Source organism: Triturus cristatus, chromosome 9 (genome assembly GCF_964204655.1).
Source record: "Triturus cristatus chromosome 9, aTriCri1.1, whole genome shotgun sequence".
Classification (NCBI taxonomy): domain Eukaryota; kingdom Metazoa; phylum Chordata; class Amphibia; order Caudata; family Salamandridae; genus Triturus; species Triturus cristatus.
Genome location: NC_140592.1, coordinates 1058504869 through 1058522242, shown reverse-complemented (window position 1 = coordinate 1058522242; position 17374 = coordinate 1058504869). Strand labels below are relative to the sequence as shown.

The following is a 17374-nucleotide window of genomic DNA, read 5'->3' as shown; positions in this document are numbered from 1 at the left end:
CAACCCAGACGTCCCTCCAGGCCTTGTAACGCGGGCGTTCCCAGAATGGCGAGTCTCGGCCTGTAAATCTGCAGGATACCTATTTGATATTAACGGGTTCCTCCCATACGCTGAATTGACTAACTGGCACGGCATTAAAAACCCTAAAAAATTTCAATACTTCCAACTTCGCCATTGGTTACTTCATCCTGACACGCGCCACCTGGTTAGTCGACACCTTACGACCTATGAGAAGTGGCTTTTATCGAAGCATTCTGACCGCCATTTGATTTCTGAACTGTACCTTCTGTTGAGCCCCCCGGCCCCTTTGGAGCGCTCAGCTGGGCAGCAACGGTGGGAGACAGAGTTAGGCAGGAGCCTTTCACTAAAGGAATGGCAACGGATCTACTACAGAGCAAACAACACTGCCAGGAACACAGCAAGTAGGGAAGCAGCGGTTAGAGTTGCCCTTTACTGGTACCTGACTCCGGCCCAACTTAATAAAATTAACCCAGATCGAAGCCCCACCTGTTGGAGGGGCTGTGATGAGGAGGGCACATTGACGCACATCCTCTGGGACTGTAGGGAAGTGACAGGTTACTGGACAGCAGTCCTTAATTATATAGACACTTACTTTGAAACGGAAATACCCCGCTTTCCTGCCTACACTCTTTTAGGCCTAATGCAATCACCTTCCCATTGAAATCCATCCGGGGGAAACAAATGGGGCTAGCAATGGGCGCAGCAGTACACCACATCTTATCGCTATGGGGCACGCAAACTCGCCCGACGCATACTGGGTGGCTACACAAAATGTGTTGCATTATCGGGATGGGACGAATACACGCTAACCTGACCCACTCATCAGATTCCTTCCGTACTATCTGGCGCCCCATCCTGGCACTGCTGGCGCATGAATTTAACGAGGTCGCATGCCCCAAATACCTCCGCTTGCTCAGACTTACTGACGCCCCACGGTCTAAGGATACAAATTAAGGGATACTTTATCTTCATGCTCACATGGCGCAGCAGCACACCGGTACTGAGGAGGGAGGGGGGGAGTTGGGGTAGGGAGGGAGGGAGAGGGAAAGTAGCGGGCGGGTTTGGCCAGGGAGCAGATTTAGGTACTGCCTTTTAAAGTATGTTATAAGTTTCGGGCCTAATGTTGAATATTCCCCTTTTTCGCATGGACGTTAGTCACCAGCTTCGGCTATGTAAGCTTGGGATACGTCGCCTAAAACAAGTAATGGAGTCTGTTGGGCTACGAATGGGCAGTGGTGGGTCTGTTCCAATGTCAGTTTGCCTGCTTGAAACCAATAAATAAAGTTATTTTTAAAAAAACTAGCCTTGGCAGGTGGAAGTAGATAAGTATGTTTTGCCTTGGCGGTCACAGGAAACCTGCACATTGGCCAGTCAATTTAAGTCTATATCCTTGCAGCAACAGAGTTCCTTTCATGCATATTTTTTTTAAATTAAATATTATTTTGCAAACACTAATATGCAGCTTTCGCTTGCATAACCCTTTGCACACAGTAGTTTTTCGAGTATGATAATGGATCGTGATCCTTACTGCCTTACTGGTGTGCGTAAGTTAGGGTGACTGGTAAGTGCTAGCAAAAATTTGTCATAAACAACAATTGTATTTTTTCAAGATTCAGAATGAGGGTTCCCACGAAAGACAACCACATGTTCTCCTTATTCTTCTCGCTCTTCCTGTGTTTAGGTAGTATGGAGGGAATATACAAAGCTTGTCACCAGAGCAGCCTCTGGAGGATTCACCTGGTGCCCCTGCAAGTAAGCAGTCTTAAATAAATATTAGTTTCTGCTTTGCAGGTCATCACATCAGGGGTCATTACTTGCGGTCATTATATTGGGAGTACCTTTATGGCACATGTTACTGCATCGTAAGTAGGTTTACTGCGAAGGTAAATTTGCAGGTACTGCAAAAGGGCAAGCCTAGGACATAATTTTATCAAAAACTTTTTGCAGCCTATAAAGAAGGCTATATTGGCCAATTACTTTAATTTTCTTTAACAAAAAGAAAAAGGTAAAAATATCATCAGTAAAATAGGAAAAATTGCTCAGTAGCTGGATAATCTTTTCTTATAAATATCCTTCATAAACCTTTTTTTTAAAAAAAGAAATGGAGAAGGAGGAATGGGACAATGTAGACATAGACTGCAGTACTGTAGTTATAAAAATCTGACACTGCCCCTTTAAAGGCTCATAGCCCTCCAGTGTCCCATCATACACCGCAGGTGGGAGCTACCTCAGTTTTTTTCTGCACCTGGTGACAGGGTCTTGGAGCACTGAACTCTGCCATTATTGGCTTTTTTCTCCATAAAATCTTTCTCAGACTATTTGTTAACAACTTAACTCGACGTCTTTGAACATTGACTGTTCTGGCATTTTCTGACAGGAAAATCATTTTTCCAGGCAAATAAAATGGCATCCTTATTTGTCAAATATCCTACCTGTGGCAGAAAGCTGGCAAAATCAGATCTTCATGATCTCTGTATTTTCTGCCTTCCAGACAGTCACATTCCTGACAGATGTCAGCACTGCAAGACCTTCTGCAAACGCACCCATAGGGATAGCAAGAAGATTCGCCTTCATGGAGCTCAAGAGCAGCGCAGGCAGCAAGAGGCGAAATCTGAAGCTATGACTAACATTAGTGAGGGGAGGGTCAGTCCTCTACCAGGGCTTTTCGATTTCCCTCTGAGGACCCCAAGAGAGGTAGATACGAAATTAGGAGGAATCCACAAAAACAATGTTGTTCCCTGTTGACAACGTCGAGGCGAGGTACATTTGCAACTTGCTCAACATCAATAGCTGGATCTGTGTCTAGGAAGAAACTACGTTTGACGTCGAGACACAGAAGGTTGATGTTGAAGTATTCCATGATATTGAGACAGAGAAGATGTTTGACCTTGAGAGTGTCCATGACATCAAGAAATACCAGTTCTGTAGTAGGGGATCTCTGTGTATAGTCATAATCTAGTGAATAGTCCCGCCCATGTGCGGGGACCCCGGAGCAATAAAAAATAATCTCTTAAGGTGTCAAATCATGCAGACCTGCATCCACCTTTAAGAGAGAATTTAATTTAAAGACAGATAATGCAGCCTATATCCACAGGCTACACTGTCCAGTACTTCAACTAGAAAATTCCACCAACATCCACAAACAGCACTGCCTGTCCAGCTTTTCTCCACAAGGGAAAAAACCCTGCCTCTACCAGCAAAAACCTCTGGAATGATAGAGAGGAAGGAATGGACAGAGAAGCCCCATAGGCTGCCATTATGTGGCTCAGAATAGGATACTGTGCCTTTAAGAAAACTTTCCAGAACTTTCCCAGTATCCCAGAATGCACAGCAGGTCCCTTTTACTTTCAGTTCTTTTTTCCGGCTCCTGCTAGCAGGACCCTGGAGCATTGAGCTCTCCCTTTTCAAGGGTTTAATTGTTACTTTTCAAGTGATTTAGAGTTAGTAAAGTCCTTTCCTTCTGGTGTTGTCAGCATGCCTGGCTTGTTCGACAAGTGTCCTGATTGTGAGAGGAAAAATGCTAAGTCAGACCCACACAGGGTGTGCAACGTCTGCCTTCCCCAGTCCCACGTGCCTGAGGAGTGTGAGATCTGCCGCTCTTTTTCAGCCAGGACCCTGAGAGAGAGGATGAAGATCAGGCTCCAGGTCCTGGAGGACAGAAGGCTGAAGGCACGAGGTGGGTCTGGAGGGGCTGATTCTGCCCATGCTGAGGCTTCTGGGGGGCTCCCCAGGGGCAGGAAGACCAGCAAGCGTCCCCACTCCCCGTCGAGGGCATCGACGGCGGCGTCGAGGGGGATGACTACGGTCTGTTCGCCATCTCCCCAGGGCTCTGGGGAGAAGCGGCATCGACGTCGAAGGAGCTGAACAGGCCGCCGTCGACTGCATCTTCTGCGACGACGCCGTCGACGTCGCCGTCGAGCCATCGACGGCGAGATCAGGCCCGGCGTCGGCGCTCTCCGTTGAGGGGAGAGCGCCGCTTGCCGTCGGCGAAGAGACGACGGTCACCGTCGAGGCGGTCACCGTCGAGGCGATCGACGTCACGAAGATCGACGTCGAGAAGATCGAGGTCGAGAAGATCGAGGTCGAGAAGATCGAGGTCGAGAAGATCGAGGTCGAGAAGATCGAGGTCGAGAAGAGCGAGGTCGAGAAGAGCGACGACGTCACGAAGGTCGACGTCACGAAGGTCGACGTCACGAAGGTCGACGTCACGAAGGTCGCCGTCGAGGAGGCACACGACGTCGCGGAGGCGCTTGACGTCGCGGAGGCGCTTGACGTCGCGGAGGCGCTTGACGTCGCGGAGGCGCTTGACGTCGCGGAGGCGCTTGACGTCGCGGAGGCGCTTGACGTCGAGGAGGCGCTTGACGTCGAGGAGGCGATCGACGTCGAGGAGGCGATCGACGTCGAGGAGGAGACCGACGTCGCAATAGGGCTAGTCTTCGAGACGGCGCAGGGGGAGCCCTGACACCAGGAGTAAGAGGGGAACGGAGTCGCCGGGATCGGTGTACTCCATGGTGTATACACCTCCTCGGATCCCTACGCCATCGCCACCTCCGCCACCACCGCCGACTCCTCCTCCTCCTCCACCGCCATCACCACCACCGCCTGCGTCACCGCCTCCACCTCCCCCTCCTCGGTCTATACCGCCTCGCACTCCGTTGGGGCCACCTGCAGTTCCGCCGCGGTCGGTCTCCCTGCCCAGGTATCTGACTCCACCGCAGGGGACGCCGAGGCCGCGACATCCACGGTCGCCGGGCCCGGCTAGACCGGCGGACAGGCCGAAGCCGAGGAGGTCGCGCTCCCGCTCCGTCAGGAGGAGAAGGTCGCGGAGCCATAGGCGGTCGTCGTCATCAACATCAGGACGGCGCCATAGGAGGCACAGGTCCAGGTCGCGCACACGGTCCTCGGCCAGGGATTTTTCACCGACGCTGTCGGACTCACCGGGGACTAGGGTGTCTCCTGTGGACGATCTAGTCTCCTTCCAGGAGGTGCTGCTGAGGGGTGCAGCCAAGTTTGGGATCACGGTGACGGTACCGACACCCACGACGTCCGTGATATTCGAAACTCTACACAAAAAACACCTGTCTCGCCCCCTGCTGCCTCTAGTGCCGGGGCTGGTGGAACCCGCGTTGGAGTTGTTCCTCACTCCCGCGGTGACGAAATCCGCCCCCTCTCGGCTCCTGAAAAAGTATCGGGCCCCGGACTCGGACCCTAGTTTTTTACGAATTGCCCCGAAGCCGGACTCTGTCATCGTGACGGCGGCGAGGAAACAGCATGGGACAGCTCCTTCGTCGACAGTCCCGCCCGACAAGGAAAGCCGCTGGCTGGACTCTGCGGGCAGGAAGGTGTGTGGGACCGCGTCTACCACCATGAAGGCGGCGAGTGCGGGGGCGTTGTTGGGGCGTTACGACCGGGCCCTGTGGGAGTCCCTCCAACATTATGCGGACCTGCTGCCTCGGGACAGGAAGGAGGACTTCCTGGAAACGGTGCGAGAGGGTATGCTGGTTTCGAACCAGGTCATCAGTGCGGCAGCGGATGTCTCCTTGTTGGCGGCGCACGCCTACTGTCATGGCGTCCACCAAAGGCGTCACTCTTGGCTGCGCCTGACGTCGCTCAAGCCAGAGGCTCAGCGCAGAGTAGCCAATTTGCCCTTCTCGGGGGAAACCCTGTTTGGTAAACATGCGGATGATGAGATGGCCCGCATGAAGACGGAGGCGGAGACCCTGACGGCTGTCGGGTTGGAGAAGGCCGAGAAGAAGAAGCGCCCGTTCCAGAGACGGTTCGGGTCTACGGGCAGAGGGCGTGGGCAGGGTTCGGGACAGCAGCAGCACCAACAGCAGCAGTTCCGGAAACCCTTCCAAAAACGCCAGAAGGGTAGAGGAGGCCAGCAGGCCGCTACTACTACCAAGGGCCCGGCCGGGTCTCGACCCTGAGCGGCTACTTCCCCTGCAACCGTTACCCACTCCAGTGGGGGGGAAGCATTCAATTTTTTCCGGCAGAGTGGAGAAAAATTACTCAAGACAAGTTGGTGCTGAATATTGTTTGCAATGGATACAGTCTTCAGTTTGTCAGCCCGCCTCCAGCGATTCCGCCGATAAGCTCTCAGTTTCAGCTGCGAGAGCTCCAGGCGGAGGCAGACATCTTGTTGAGAAAAAAGGCGGTAGAAGAGGTACCTCTGTCTCAAAGGGGAAGAGGTCTGTACTCTCGGTTCTTCCTCGTTCGCAAGAAGGACAAGAACGAGTTCAGGCCCATTCTGGATTTGCGACAGGCAAACAAATGGATTCGCAGAGAGAAGTTTCGCATGCTATCGTTGCATCAGATTTACCCTCAGCTGCAACGGGGAGACTGGCTCTGTGCCATAGATCTACAGGATGCGTACTTCCATGTGTCCATTGCACGGAAGCACAGGAAGTTCCTGCGATTCCAAGTCGGCGCCAATCACTATCAATACACAGTACTGCCATTCGGGCTAAAGTCTGCGCCCAGGACCTTCTCGAAGTGCATGGCGGTGGTGGCGGCACACCTGCGGAGGAACAAGGTGTTTGTCTACCCGTACCTGGATGATTGGTTGATCAAGGCCTCATCTTTCTCGGAAGCGCATGAACAATTCCGGTGGACGTGCACTCTCTTGCGCAGGCTGGGGTTACACGTCAACATGTCCAAATCGGTCCCGACTCCGGTCCAGTGCAAACAGTACTTGGGAGCCTCCATCGATACGCGGTCAGCAAGCGCGTCTCCTTCGGAGGAGAGACGGTTATCACTCCTTCGGAAGGCTCAGGACCTCAGGACTGCTCCATCGACGACAGTGAGGAAGGTGCCTTCACTGCTGGGATCAATGGCCTCCTGTATCTTCCTCACGCCTCACGCACGGCTGCACATGAGACCACTGCAGGAGTGCTTGGAGGATCAGTGGGATCAGAAGACAGATTCTTGGGACGACAAGATACGGCTGTCTCTACATGCTCTTCAGTCTCTGAAGTGGTGGTGTTCGGCGGAGAACCTCCTCAAGGGGGTTCCCGTCCACAAGGACATTCCCACGAAGAGTGTTGTGACGGATGCGTCTCTCCAAGGCTGGGGAGCGCATTCCAGGGAATTGCAGATTCAAGGAAAGTGGTCCCAGTTGGAGTCGACGTACCACATCAATTTCCTGGAACTCAGAGCTGTCTTCCTGGCGTTGAAGGCCTTCCTTCTGTCCTTCCAGACCAACTCGCTGCTGATACAGACGGACAATACAACCACTATGTATTACCTCAACAAGCAGGGGGGGTCGAGATCGCGCACTCTGTCGCAGGAGGCGCAGGCGATCTGGCACTGGCTTCTGGCCCGAGGACTGACGATTACGGTCACGCATCTGCCAGGGGTGCAGAATGTTCAGGCGGACGCACTGAGCAGACTGATTCAGGAAAACCACGAATGGGTCATAAACGACGAAGTACTAGGAGAAGTCTTCGCAAGGTGGGGGACTCCAGACGTAGATCTGTTCGCCACCGCCGAAAACAGCAAATGCCGAGACTTCGCATCCAGGTACTACCAGCGGGGGACGCTGGGGAATGCGCTATGGATCGACTGGTCGAAGAGCTTTCTGTACGCTTTTCCACCCATTCCCCTGATTCCGGCGGTGCTCATCAAACTGTCCCAGTCAGGGGCTCGGATGATCCTGATTGCTCCGGAATGGCCCAGACAGTGGTGGTTCACGGACCTACTTCATCGGTCTCTCCTTCCTCACATACGGCTGCCGTGCAGGCCGGACCTTCTCACGAAGTTCGGGGGGCAGATGGTGCACCCCAACCTCTCGTCTTTGAGTTTGGCGGCATGGCTCCTGAGATGGTGCAATATGGCCATTTGAATCTACCAGAAGATTGTATGGACATACTGAAGGAGTCTAAACGGCCTTCCACTAGGACGCCCTATGCCTACAAGTGGAAGAGGTTCTGTATCTGGTGCAAGTCCGAGAGCTTTGACCCTACGACCTGTAAGGAAGATGTCATCCTTCCATATCTTTTACATTTGGCGCAGTCCGGCCTTAATTTCCATTCCACTAAGGTTCATCTGGCTGCTTTGACTGCTTACAGGAAATGCCCTTCACAGACTTCCTTCTTTCAGATCCCTGTGGTCAAGGATTTTTTGGAAGGCTTGAAGAAAGTGTTTCCTCCTGTCAGACTTCCCTCGCCTTCCTGGGACTTGAATGTGGTGCTGTCCAGACTGATGAAGGAGCCTTTTGAACCCATTCACAAGGCTTCGTTGCAGCACCTATCCTGGAAGGCGGCCATTACATCGGCCCGCAGGGTGAGTGAACTTCAGGCATTATGTTGTCAAGAACCTTATACTGTATTTCACGCTGCTAAGGTTGTTATGCGTACTCACCCTAAATTTCTTCCTAAGGTTATCTCTGATTTTCATGTCAACCAGACCATAACTTTACCTACGTTCTTTCAGAATCCCTCTTCGCCAGCGGAAAGGTCCCTCCATTCCCTGGATGTTCGGAGGGTGTTGAAATTTTATCTTGATAAGACCAAGGATATTCGTAGGTCAGACCAATTGTTTATTAATTATGGATCAGTCTGGACTGGTCTCGCGACCTCTAAGCAGTCCATCTCTCGGTGGATTGTGTCCTGCATACAATTGTGTTATCAAAATGCTAATAAGACCTTAGGGGGTAAACCTAAGGCTCATTCCACCAGGGGCAAAGCTGCCACGACTGCTTTGCTGCGTAATGTTCCGATTGCAGAAATATGCAAGGCGGCCACTTGGAAGTCGGTCCATACCTTTGCTGCGCATTACTGTCTGGACGTGGATGCCAGGGCAGATGCTCAGGTTGGGCAGGCTTCGCTGCGAAATCTGTTCGCACAGTAGTGGTATTGTTTTGTATCTTCTCCACTGCAGTTTTTGTGTGGGGATGGGCTTGCCATTCTATTCACTAGATTATGACTATACACAGAGATCCCCTACTACAGAAGGAGTAGTTTCTTTTCTGTAACTCCAGTTCTGTAGTAGGGGTATCTCTGTGATAGTCATAAGCGCCCGCCCTCCTCCCCGGTGGAGAGATGATTATTCATATAAGGAATGCTACAGGTCTGGCGTGCTACGCCTTCAAAAAGAACTGAAAGTAAAAGGGACCTGCTGTGCATTCTGAATACTGGGAAAGTTCTGGAAAGTTTTCTTAAAGGCACAGTATCCTATTCTGAGCCACATAATGGCAGCCTATGGGGCTTGTCTGTCCATTCCTTCCTCTCTATCATTCCAGAGGCTTTTGCTGGTAGAGGCAGGGTATTTTCTCTTGTGGAGAAAAGCTGGACAGGCAGTGCTGTTTGTGGATGTTGGTGGAATTTTCTAGTTGAAGTACTGGACAGTGTAGCCTGTGGATATAGGCTGCATTATCTGTCTTTAAATTAAATTCTCTCTTAAAGGTGGATGCAGGTCTGCATGATTTGACACCTTAAGAGATTTTTTTTTATTTCTCCGGGGTCCCCGCACATGGGCGGGACTATTCACTAGATTATGACTATCACAGAGATACCCCTACTACAGAACTGGAGTTACAGAAAAGAAACTACTCCATCTACATAAAGCGTCAGAAATACGAGAGCAAGAAGTTTGTCATCAACTTCTAATTCAGAATACTCCAGGACGTACTCTCCATAATCACCAGTCTTCATTTTAGATTCCCAAAACCTCTGCTATCGGATCCTCCAGCTCATTCAGTGTCTACACTGCATGCTTCAACTCAGCCTCCTGACAGAGGTAACTTTGGAAGGTCCTTCACTGGTGAGACCTCTAACCGCTTCCTTCAGGCTTAGTCCAGAGGGGGTGTTAACCCCTTCCATGCTCATGACGGAATGGTTCCGTCATGAGTACAAGTGCAAGTGTGCTCATGACGGAACCTTTTCGTCATGAGCACACTTGCAAAAGATCCCTCTGCTGTATTTCCCTTTTTAGGTCAAGCCTAGAGCCAGCGCGCATGCGCTGCTCTGCGAGGCTTATTGTAGAGGAGTACTGTTAGAAATGGGGGTCTCTAGTTGGCAATGGCTTGCACCTTTGTCCAAATAGGGACCTTTGCTTCAGTCAGGTAAAGGGGGATACACTCCTAAAATAACCCCTGCTCACCCCCTTGGTAGCTTGGCACGAGCAGACAGGCTTATCCCAGAGGCAGTGTGTAAAGCATTTCTGAACACATACAGTAATACAGTGAAAACACTACAAATGGACACCACACCAGTAAGAAAAATAAGTAATCTTTACTAGACTTAACACAAGACCAAACGACAAAAATCCACAATACAGTAAAAAGAATATGACTTTAAGATGGTAGAAATAGCTTCGTTCAATGTAGTATGTGTGGTAAAAGCGACACTTTACGGTCAAAGTACCTTGGATGCGTCACGCAAAACAAACAAAAGGGTCATATGGAAGGTGATGCGACGGTTCCTTGCTTCGGGGAGGTGATGCGTTGGTTCCTTACTGCAGCGCAGGGGAGGTGATACGTCAGTTCCTTATCCGGAGAGGAGGTGATGCGTCGGTTTCTTACTGCATTCCGGTTACGATGCGACAAAATGGCGCCTCGATTCGATGCGACAAAATGGCGTCTTCTATGCGATGCGACAACGTGGATGCGATGTGTGCACGCCCGATGACCATGCAGCAAAATCGATGGTTTCTTGGGCCGCAACAGGCCCTGCAACGTGCTTCTCCAGTGATACAACAGCAACTTCTGCGGCATCAGCACGCTTCTCCAGTGATGCGATGCGCTTCCTCGGCGATGCGACGGCGAACAGTTGTGGCAGCGACGCACTTCTTCGGCGATGCAACTGCTGCGGCGGCGACACGCTTCTTCCTTGTTGCGCCACGCTCCCAGCGACACGCAGTCTCCAGAGGGGCCCAAAACAACAGCAGACATCTCACTGCAGGTAGAATTCCCAGCAAGGAAATTCGGGATAGCTGGTGGTCAAGTCTTTGTGTCCCTGAGACTTCCGAACAGGAGGCAAGCTCAGCTTCAAGCCCTTGAAATCTTCCTCAAGATGGTAAAAGTACACATAAAGTTCCTTTTCTCCTTTCCTTGACAATAAGTAACGACTGCAGGCCAAACCCAAACAGCAAACAGCACAGGGGCAATTTCCTCCTTCAGCTTCCTTGGTTTCTCTCCTTGGCAAAGGGTTCGTCTTGATTCCCAGAAGTGATCTAAAGATCTGGGGTCTGGGCCCCAATATTTATACTGCAAAATCCTTTGTCCTCTAAAGGCAGAGGGTGTCTGTGCCCAGCCAAAACCAGTTCTGTCCTCCCTGGTGCAGCTTCCTGGCAGGAGGTGGAGACCGCATTGTTGAAAGCAGACCTGGCCCAGGTAGCTGAAAGGAAATCTCCTCCCCCCTACTCTCTATTCTATGAAGGCTCAGGCTAGTGAAAGGAAAACTCCCCACCTTCTCTCTATTCAGTGCAGGTCCTATTTAGCCCAGCCCTGACCCATCAGACTGCTGGACCCAAGGCCCTCTCCAGCCCCCTGTCACTCACAAACCAGACATGGAATACACAAACCTAGCAGAGGCATACTGGATGGTTAGGCGAGAAAATACCTACTTTCTAAAAGTGGTATTTTCAAACACAGAATGTAAAAATCACCCACACTAAAATATGTATTTTAACTTTCTGAGTTCAGGCATACTAAACTCGCTTTTCTACCTTGTTCTCTGGGTCACTTAAGATTATAAGATGTTATATTGAAACTGCCCATTCTGGCCTATGGGAACAGGTAGCCTTGCAATAGTGAAAAACGAAATTGGCTGTAATTCACTATCGGGACATGCCACACACATCAGGGCATGTCCTACCTTTTACATACAATGCACCCTGCCCACAGGAGTGCCTTGGGCCTACCTTAGGGGTGACTAATATGTAGAAAAGGGAAGGTTTAGGGACTGGCAAGTGGGTGCACTTGCCAAGTCGACATGGCAGTCCCAGACTGCACACAGGTTCTGCAATGGCAGACCTGAGCCACATTTTACAAGCTGCTTCTGTGGGTGGCACAACCAGCAGCATTTGATTTACAGGCCCTGGGCACACATGGTGCATTATACTAGGGTCTGACAAGTAAATCAAATAGCCAATCATGGAGTCACTAATCCATTACAACACTTTACAATAGGGAGCACTTGCACTTTGGTACTGAATAGCAGTGGCAAAGTGCCCAAAGCATCTATAACAGCAAAAACATAGCAAAAACACAGAAGGCAATAGCTAAAAATGGAAGGAAGACCCACGCCAATGGTGCCAGGTCTAACAAGTAGTAGAAGCTCCGCCCACCCTCCGCCCTTATTTGCCATTCGCTTGTCATTGTGTGTCCTAAATGCAGGCTTCTGATTCGTCGATAGGCTTGTTAGTCCCTCCTTAGTACCGACCTCCTCTTCATTTGTCACCTCCCATAGCGACTGGCCCCTTCACTTCGAGTGTTACACAGTCCGTGTTATTGACTGTGGCACTCTTTTCATTAATGAGGTTCTACTGCATACATGCTTTCCTGCATACTTTCCCCTGCCCTTCCTTCCCGTAGTCCATGCCTTTTACTCTCCCCGTCTTCCCTCCTGTTGTTTGTGCGTGTTGTCGTGCCTTTCACTCCCCCCCGCCCTCTCTCCCGTAAATGCGGGACCTATTGCATTACAAATGTTTTTTTTTTTTTTGCCTTGGGGGGGTGGGGAACCTTCCAAAGCATGTTTCTTGTTTTCCTTGTAATGACGATCGCGTGCATGGCGCTCTGTCGTTATTACAATGAAAACAAAACTGAAACTTAGTTTCAGTTTCACAGTTTCGGTGCTCGTGGGGCTATCTCAGCCCTCCGAGCACCGAAACATATGGGAGAGGTATTGTTGGAAAGGGTATAATCTCCTCTTTCCAATGGTACAACTCCCTAGTGGATCCCTGCTTGGGGATCACCCCAGGAGGGCAATCCCCAAGCAGGGATCCACCCACTAACCACCAGGGAGGGTGGAGCGGCCCCTTGGGCAAGGGCCTTTTTTCGCCCCATTTAATTTTGCCCCAGACAGTCTTTCTGCCCCCCCTGGGAGACAGATAGGGGCAGTAGCTCCCAATCTGCCCCCAGGGGGCAGAAAGCACCCTAGACGCCAGGTTTTTTTTATAGGCCAGGTGTGGGGGCTGCCCAGAATGGGCATGCAAATGCCTGCCCCCCCAAAAGGCAAAAGACTTTCTGCCCCCCCTCCAGGAGGCAGACGGGGGCAATAGCCCCTGATCTGCGCTCTGGGGGAGGGCAGAAAGCCCACTAGGCACCAAGGATTTATTTTTTTAATACTTAGGGGTGTGGGATGCCCAGAATGGGCATGCCAATGCCCACACCCCCCTAAAAAAATGTCAGTCTGTCTACCCCCGCAGGAGGCAGATGTGGGCAGAAGTGGCCAAGCGCGGGACCAAAAACGCAGGTGACCCCCTTACAAAACCAGGTGATTTTCTGATATATAGGGGGCATCTGCGTTTTTAATCCCGGGGTCGGCAGCCATCTAGGGAAACCTGCCAAACCCACACATTTCTGAAAATTAGACACCCGGGGGAGTCCAGGGAGGTATGACTTGCGTGTACCCCCCAATGTTTTCCTACCCAGAATCCTCTGCAAACCTCACATTTGGATGAAAAAAACAAATTTTTCTCAAATTTCTGTGGAAAAGTTGTGTGATCACCGGGCTGACACAAATTTCCTTCCACCAAGCATTCCCCCAGGTCTCCCGTTAAAAATGGTACCTCATTTGTGTGGGTGTGCCAATTACCTGCGACTGGCAAGGGCCCAAAACGTATTGTGGAGACATCAAAATTACCTATCACAAAACGTTCAACTGGTTTTGCAAGGGGGGGGGGGGGGGTCATCTGGGTTTTTGGCCGGGCTCTGCGGCCATCTAGGGAAACCTACGGAACAAACACATTTCTGAAAACTAGAGACCCGGGTGAGTCCAGGGAGGTATGACTGTATCTTTGCCTTTGACCACATGCGTCAGCACGCTGCCTTTGGTCTAGATATGCACTTTGCAAATATCTCATAATACAAACATCAACATTACCAGGCTCAGCGACTGTATTTGAGCCACAATAATTACCAGAGGACTTTACTCAGAGCAGCAGGAAGACATGGAGCAATCTCCAAAGAAAAGTTGTCGGAGCCCATCAAGAAAGCCTGACTTCGTTCATAGTTTGATCAGCTTCCCTCCCACTGCTCTCATCTACTAGAGCCAATTAAGTGACCAGATCTCCATGTTTCTTTACAATGTCAGGAGATATATATAACCACAGTCTTCTAGGAACCTGTAATTCCTTAAACTTTGGCTATACCTAAGATTTTATCCAGAATCCTCTCGAGTACCACAAGATTGAGAAGCATCAGAATCTGAGAACTCCAGTAACTGATTCTCAGTACACTGTTGAGTGGGGTGGTAGAAGTAGTACTCCGATGCCTTGAAAAAGGGCTTTTATCCTTGGTTTTTCCAAGTGTGAAAGAGGATGGGGGCTTGCACCCTATCTTCAAACACCGCCACCTTGACAAGTTCTCCCAAAAGCATTGACTTTGGATAGTACTTTGCAAGAAGTGGCACCACATCTACGGAATCCACCACAGGCTTATTCAGCAGTTATTATTCAAACATCATCTCTTTTTGTATCTCTCCTATTCCTTGCTTTTTGGATGACACAGTTTGAGTAATGTCATACCTCAAACAAGTGCTACAGTGGTGGCATCGATAGAATATATCACAAAAAGGTGCCCTACTCAATGAAATGACTGCAGGAGTTGAGGCTTGTGAGGTATTTAAAGAAGGATGGGTGCAAGACTATTCATATCATGAACTGTGGTCAGCATAAGAGATTGCATTGTATATAAATCTGTCGGAACTGTGAGCTGTCCACCTGAGGCTCCAGGCTTTCATTCCTAAAATTCACAATGCTTCTGTGCTGTTGAAGATAGTACACGGTCTAACCAATTGTGGGCCATCACCCACTACATCTGTCACCAGAAGAAATAATATGCAGACTCCATCAGGTCATGCATGGACTACCACAAGTGAGAACTGAATCCCAAATCAGTTCTACAAATTCTTTCAGTACTTACACACTCCAAAACTGTTTTTCGCAGCAAGTGGCTCTCACACTACACAGTGGCAATCGCAAATGAGGAAAGTGCGTTTTTATTGACTTGGCACGGAACATGTGGGTACATTTTTCCTCCTTTTCAGGACCTTTTGAACAGGCACTGCATGAACTGGTTCTTCATCACATTCACCTTCTTTAACTCACTCAAGAATGCAGGAACATATTGGCCTAATCACACACACCTTCAATTGTCATGACATATCTAGCAAAGAGGAAGTGGTTGAGGGTATGGTGCTTTCAACAGGGTCTCCTCCCAGTGTCAACAAAACTAGATCAGCTATTGCTTTATGATTTGCATTGTACTAATTCTAGATTTAAACATATAGGTCAGTAAGAGTTAATCTCTCAGCTGTTTCTGGTTTCGTACGGGATGCCATGTTCTTCTTGCAATGCGTATTGAAGGAGTTCAGTAAGATCTCTCCTGTACCTTTCCACTAGTGTGTCATTCACCCACTATCTGGGAGTTGCACAGTGTACTCTCAAAGGTCATGAAATAACAGTTGTAGAAATCCATTATGCAGAATTGAAATAAAGGATGTTCAGTGAAATTCAGGCTGTCACTACCAAGGAACCGTTTCTCCAGTCACATGATTGTGATCCACATAAACCCTAAATTTGTTTCGAAAGTTCCTACAGACTTGCATTGCTATGAATTTATTTTCTATGATCCTTTTCTCTTGAATCCAAGCTCTACAGCAAAGTGATCTTTGCATTTATTTGATATCCAACACATTTCTGAAGTCCCAGGTCAAAAGGTCCAAGGCACTCTATGTAAAATGCCAAAGCAGGGGATTTGTAGTTATTGTTTATTTAATGTTAATTCCAGGCAGTGTATAAAGTAACAAAGGTGTTTTTTAAATTATTTTGGTAAGAAGTGTCTACTTTCTATAAGCCTGTTATATCATTGATAAGACGTGTTAAACAATATTATTTTTGGATCTAGGAACTAAACACCTCATAAATGTGAGTGTTGTGGTTATTTCCTTTTACACAAGTCAACTATGCCACTCCTTTCCTTCTAGCCAGTAGTTCATATGTTGTGTTTTTACAGTTTGTGATTTACCTTAGAAGCTATCGGCTTCAAAGACATGCTAAATTCCATTGTTTAACACACAGACAAAAAGGTATATGTTCATGAAAACTCTGGTATATTGAATTTTACGATACATTATACTGAAACTGTGTGGGTGTGCGAATAGGTTTTGAGCAAGACTATTATTCTCTAGGAGCTTTTGCTGGTCATGTCAGTGAACTATTACATTTAGCACTATTGTTTGAAAAGCATTTTATTTCATTGTTAATATGCTTTTAATTATAGGTGAAGAACTTGCGTTCTGGTGTGTCCCGAGCCGCTCTGGTCTGTTTAGGAGATTTGTTTACCCACTTAAAAAAGAATATGGATCCAGAACTTGATTGTGTTGTGAAAGGGCTTTTGCACAAAGCCAGTGAATCAAACGCATTCATTAGAGACGATGTTGACCGAGCTCTGAATGCAATGGTCCTTCACGTTACTCCAGCTCGTGCACTTACTTCTCTTTTAAACGGAGGTCTCAGGTAAAGTCCAGAGTTCAGAAAGATTTATGCAAATGTTTGTGCTACCTTTTTAATATTTTGTACTAAATAGTTGTACATGTGTTTTTCTATTTGGTTGGAGAACACACATCAGTTCTAAACAGGCTCTTTTTGTTTGGCTCGCATACACACAGTTACTTGTTAATGACTTAAGTCTGGGGTGATGTAGGCAAGGGACTGAATTTCGGTGCTGAAGTGCTACAGAACTAGATTAAAATAAGTATTCAGCATTAACTTCCATTACATTTTCTTTTTTTGCTTTTCATAACTATAAATGCCAACAAGTAATGTTGTTCAATCTTTTAAAGGTATTTTCAGTAACATATTGTAAACCAGCACCATAGAATACATGGTCTTATGAAATTTATTAGCAAGCTAAAAAGACAAATGTCTGTAGACTACGATTCTCACACTTATTTACCCTGTTTTGAAAAGAAAAGAACAATACTGAAATCTTTTCATTACCAGCAGGCAAATTGTTGGAGTTGCTCTATTTGCTCTGTCACCAAGGAAAAGGGCACTTAGGCTGCCGAATATGTTGTAGTAGCTGTTTTGTGAATCTATTTTGCCCTGTCCCTTGCTTCCTTTTTCTGCGCACTTTAGAATCAACTTTTCTGCAATGTTTGCCCCAATTTGAGCAGTAGCCTTCTTCCCC

General features: G+C 48.7%; 2 protein-coding genes across 3 annotated transcripts in view; one reads left to right on the top strand and one right to left on the bottom strand.

Moving 5' to 3' along the window:
- The window catches only part of TOGARAM1 (TOG array regulator of axonemal microtubules 1), an 846610-nt gene that overhangs the window by 518303 nt on the left and 310933 nt on the right, over window positions 1-17374 (top strand). For both annotated transcript variants that reach the window (XR_014968891.1, XM_085626936.1), the window contains exon 15: window positions 16466-16701. Coding sequence is in view for 1 of the 2 variants with exons in the window: in XM_085626936.1 (XP_085483062.1) it covers window positions 16466-16701 (236 nt within the window). In the remaining variant the exon portion in view is untranslated. The remainder of the gene's footprint in view (window positions 1-16465; window positions 16702-17374) is intronic.
- Window positions 1-17374, bottom strand: part of LOC146799375 (endogenous retrovirus group 3 member 1 Env polyprotein-like) — a 149782-nt gene that overhangs the window by 91043 nt on the left and 41365 nt on the right. The window lies entirely within an intron of this gene.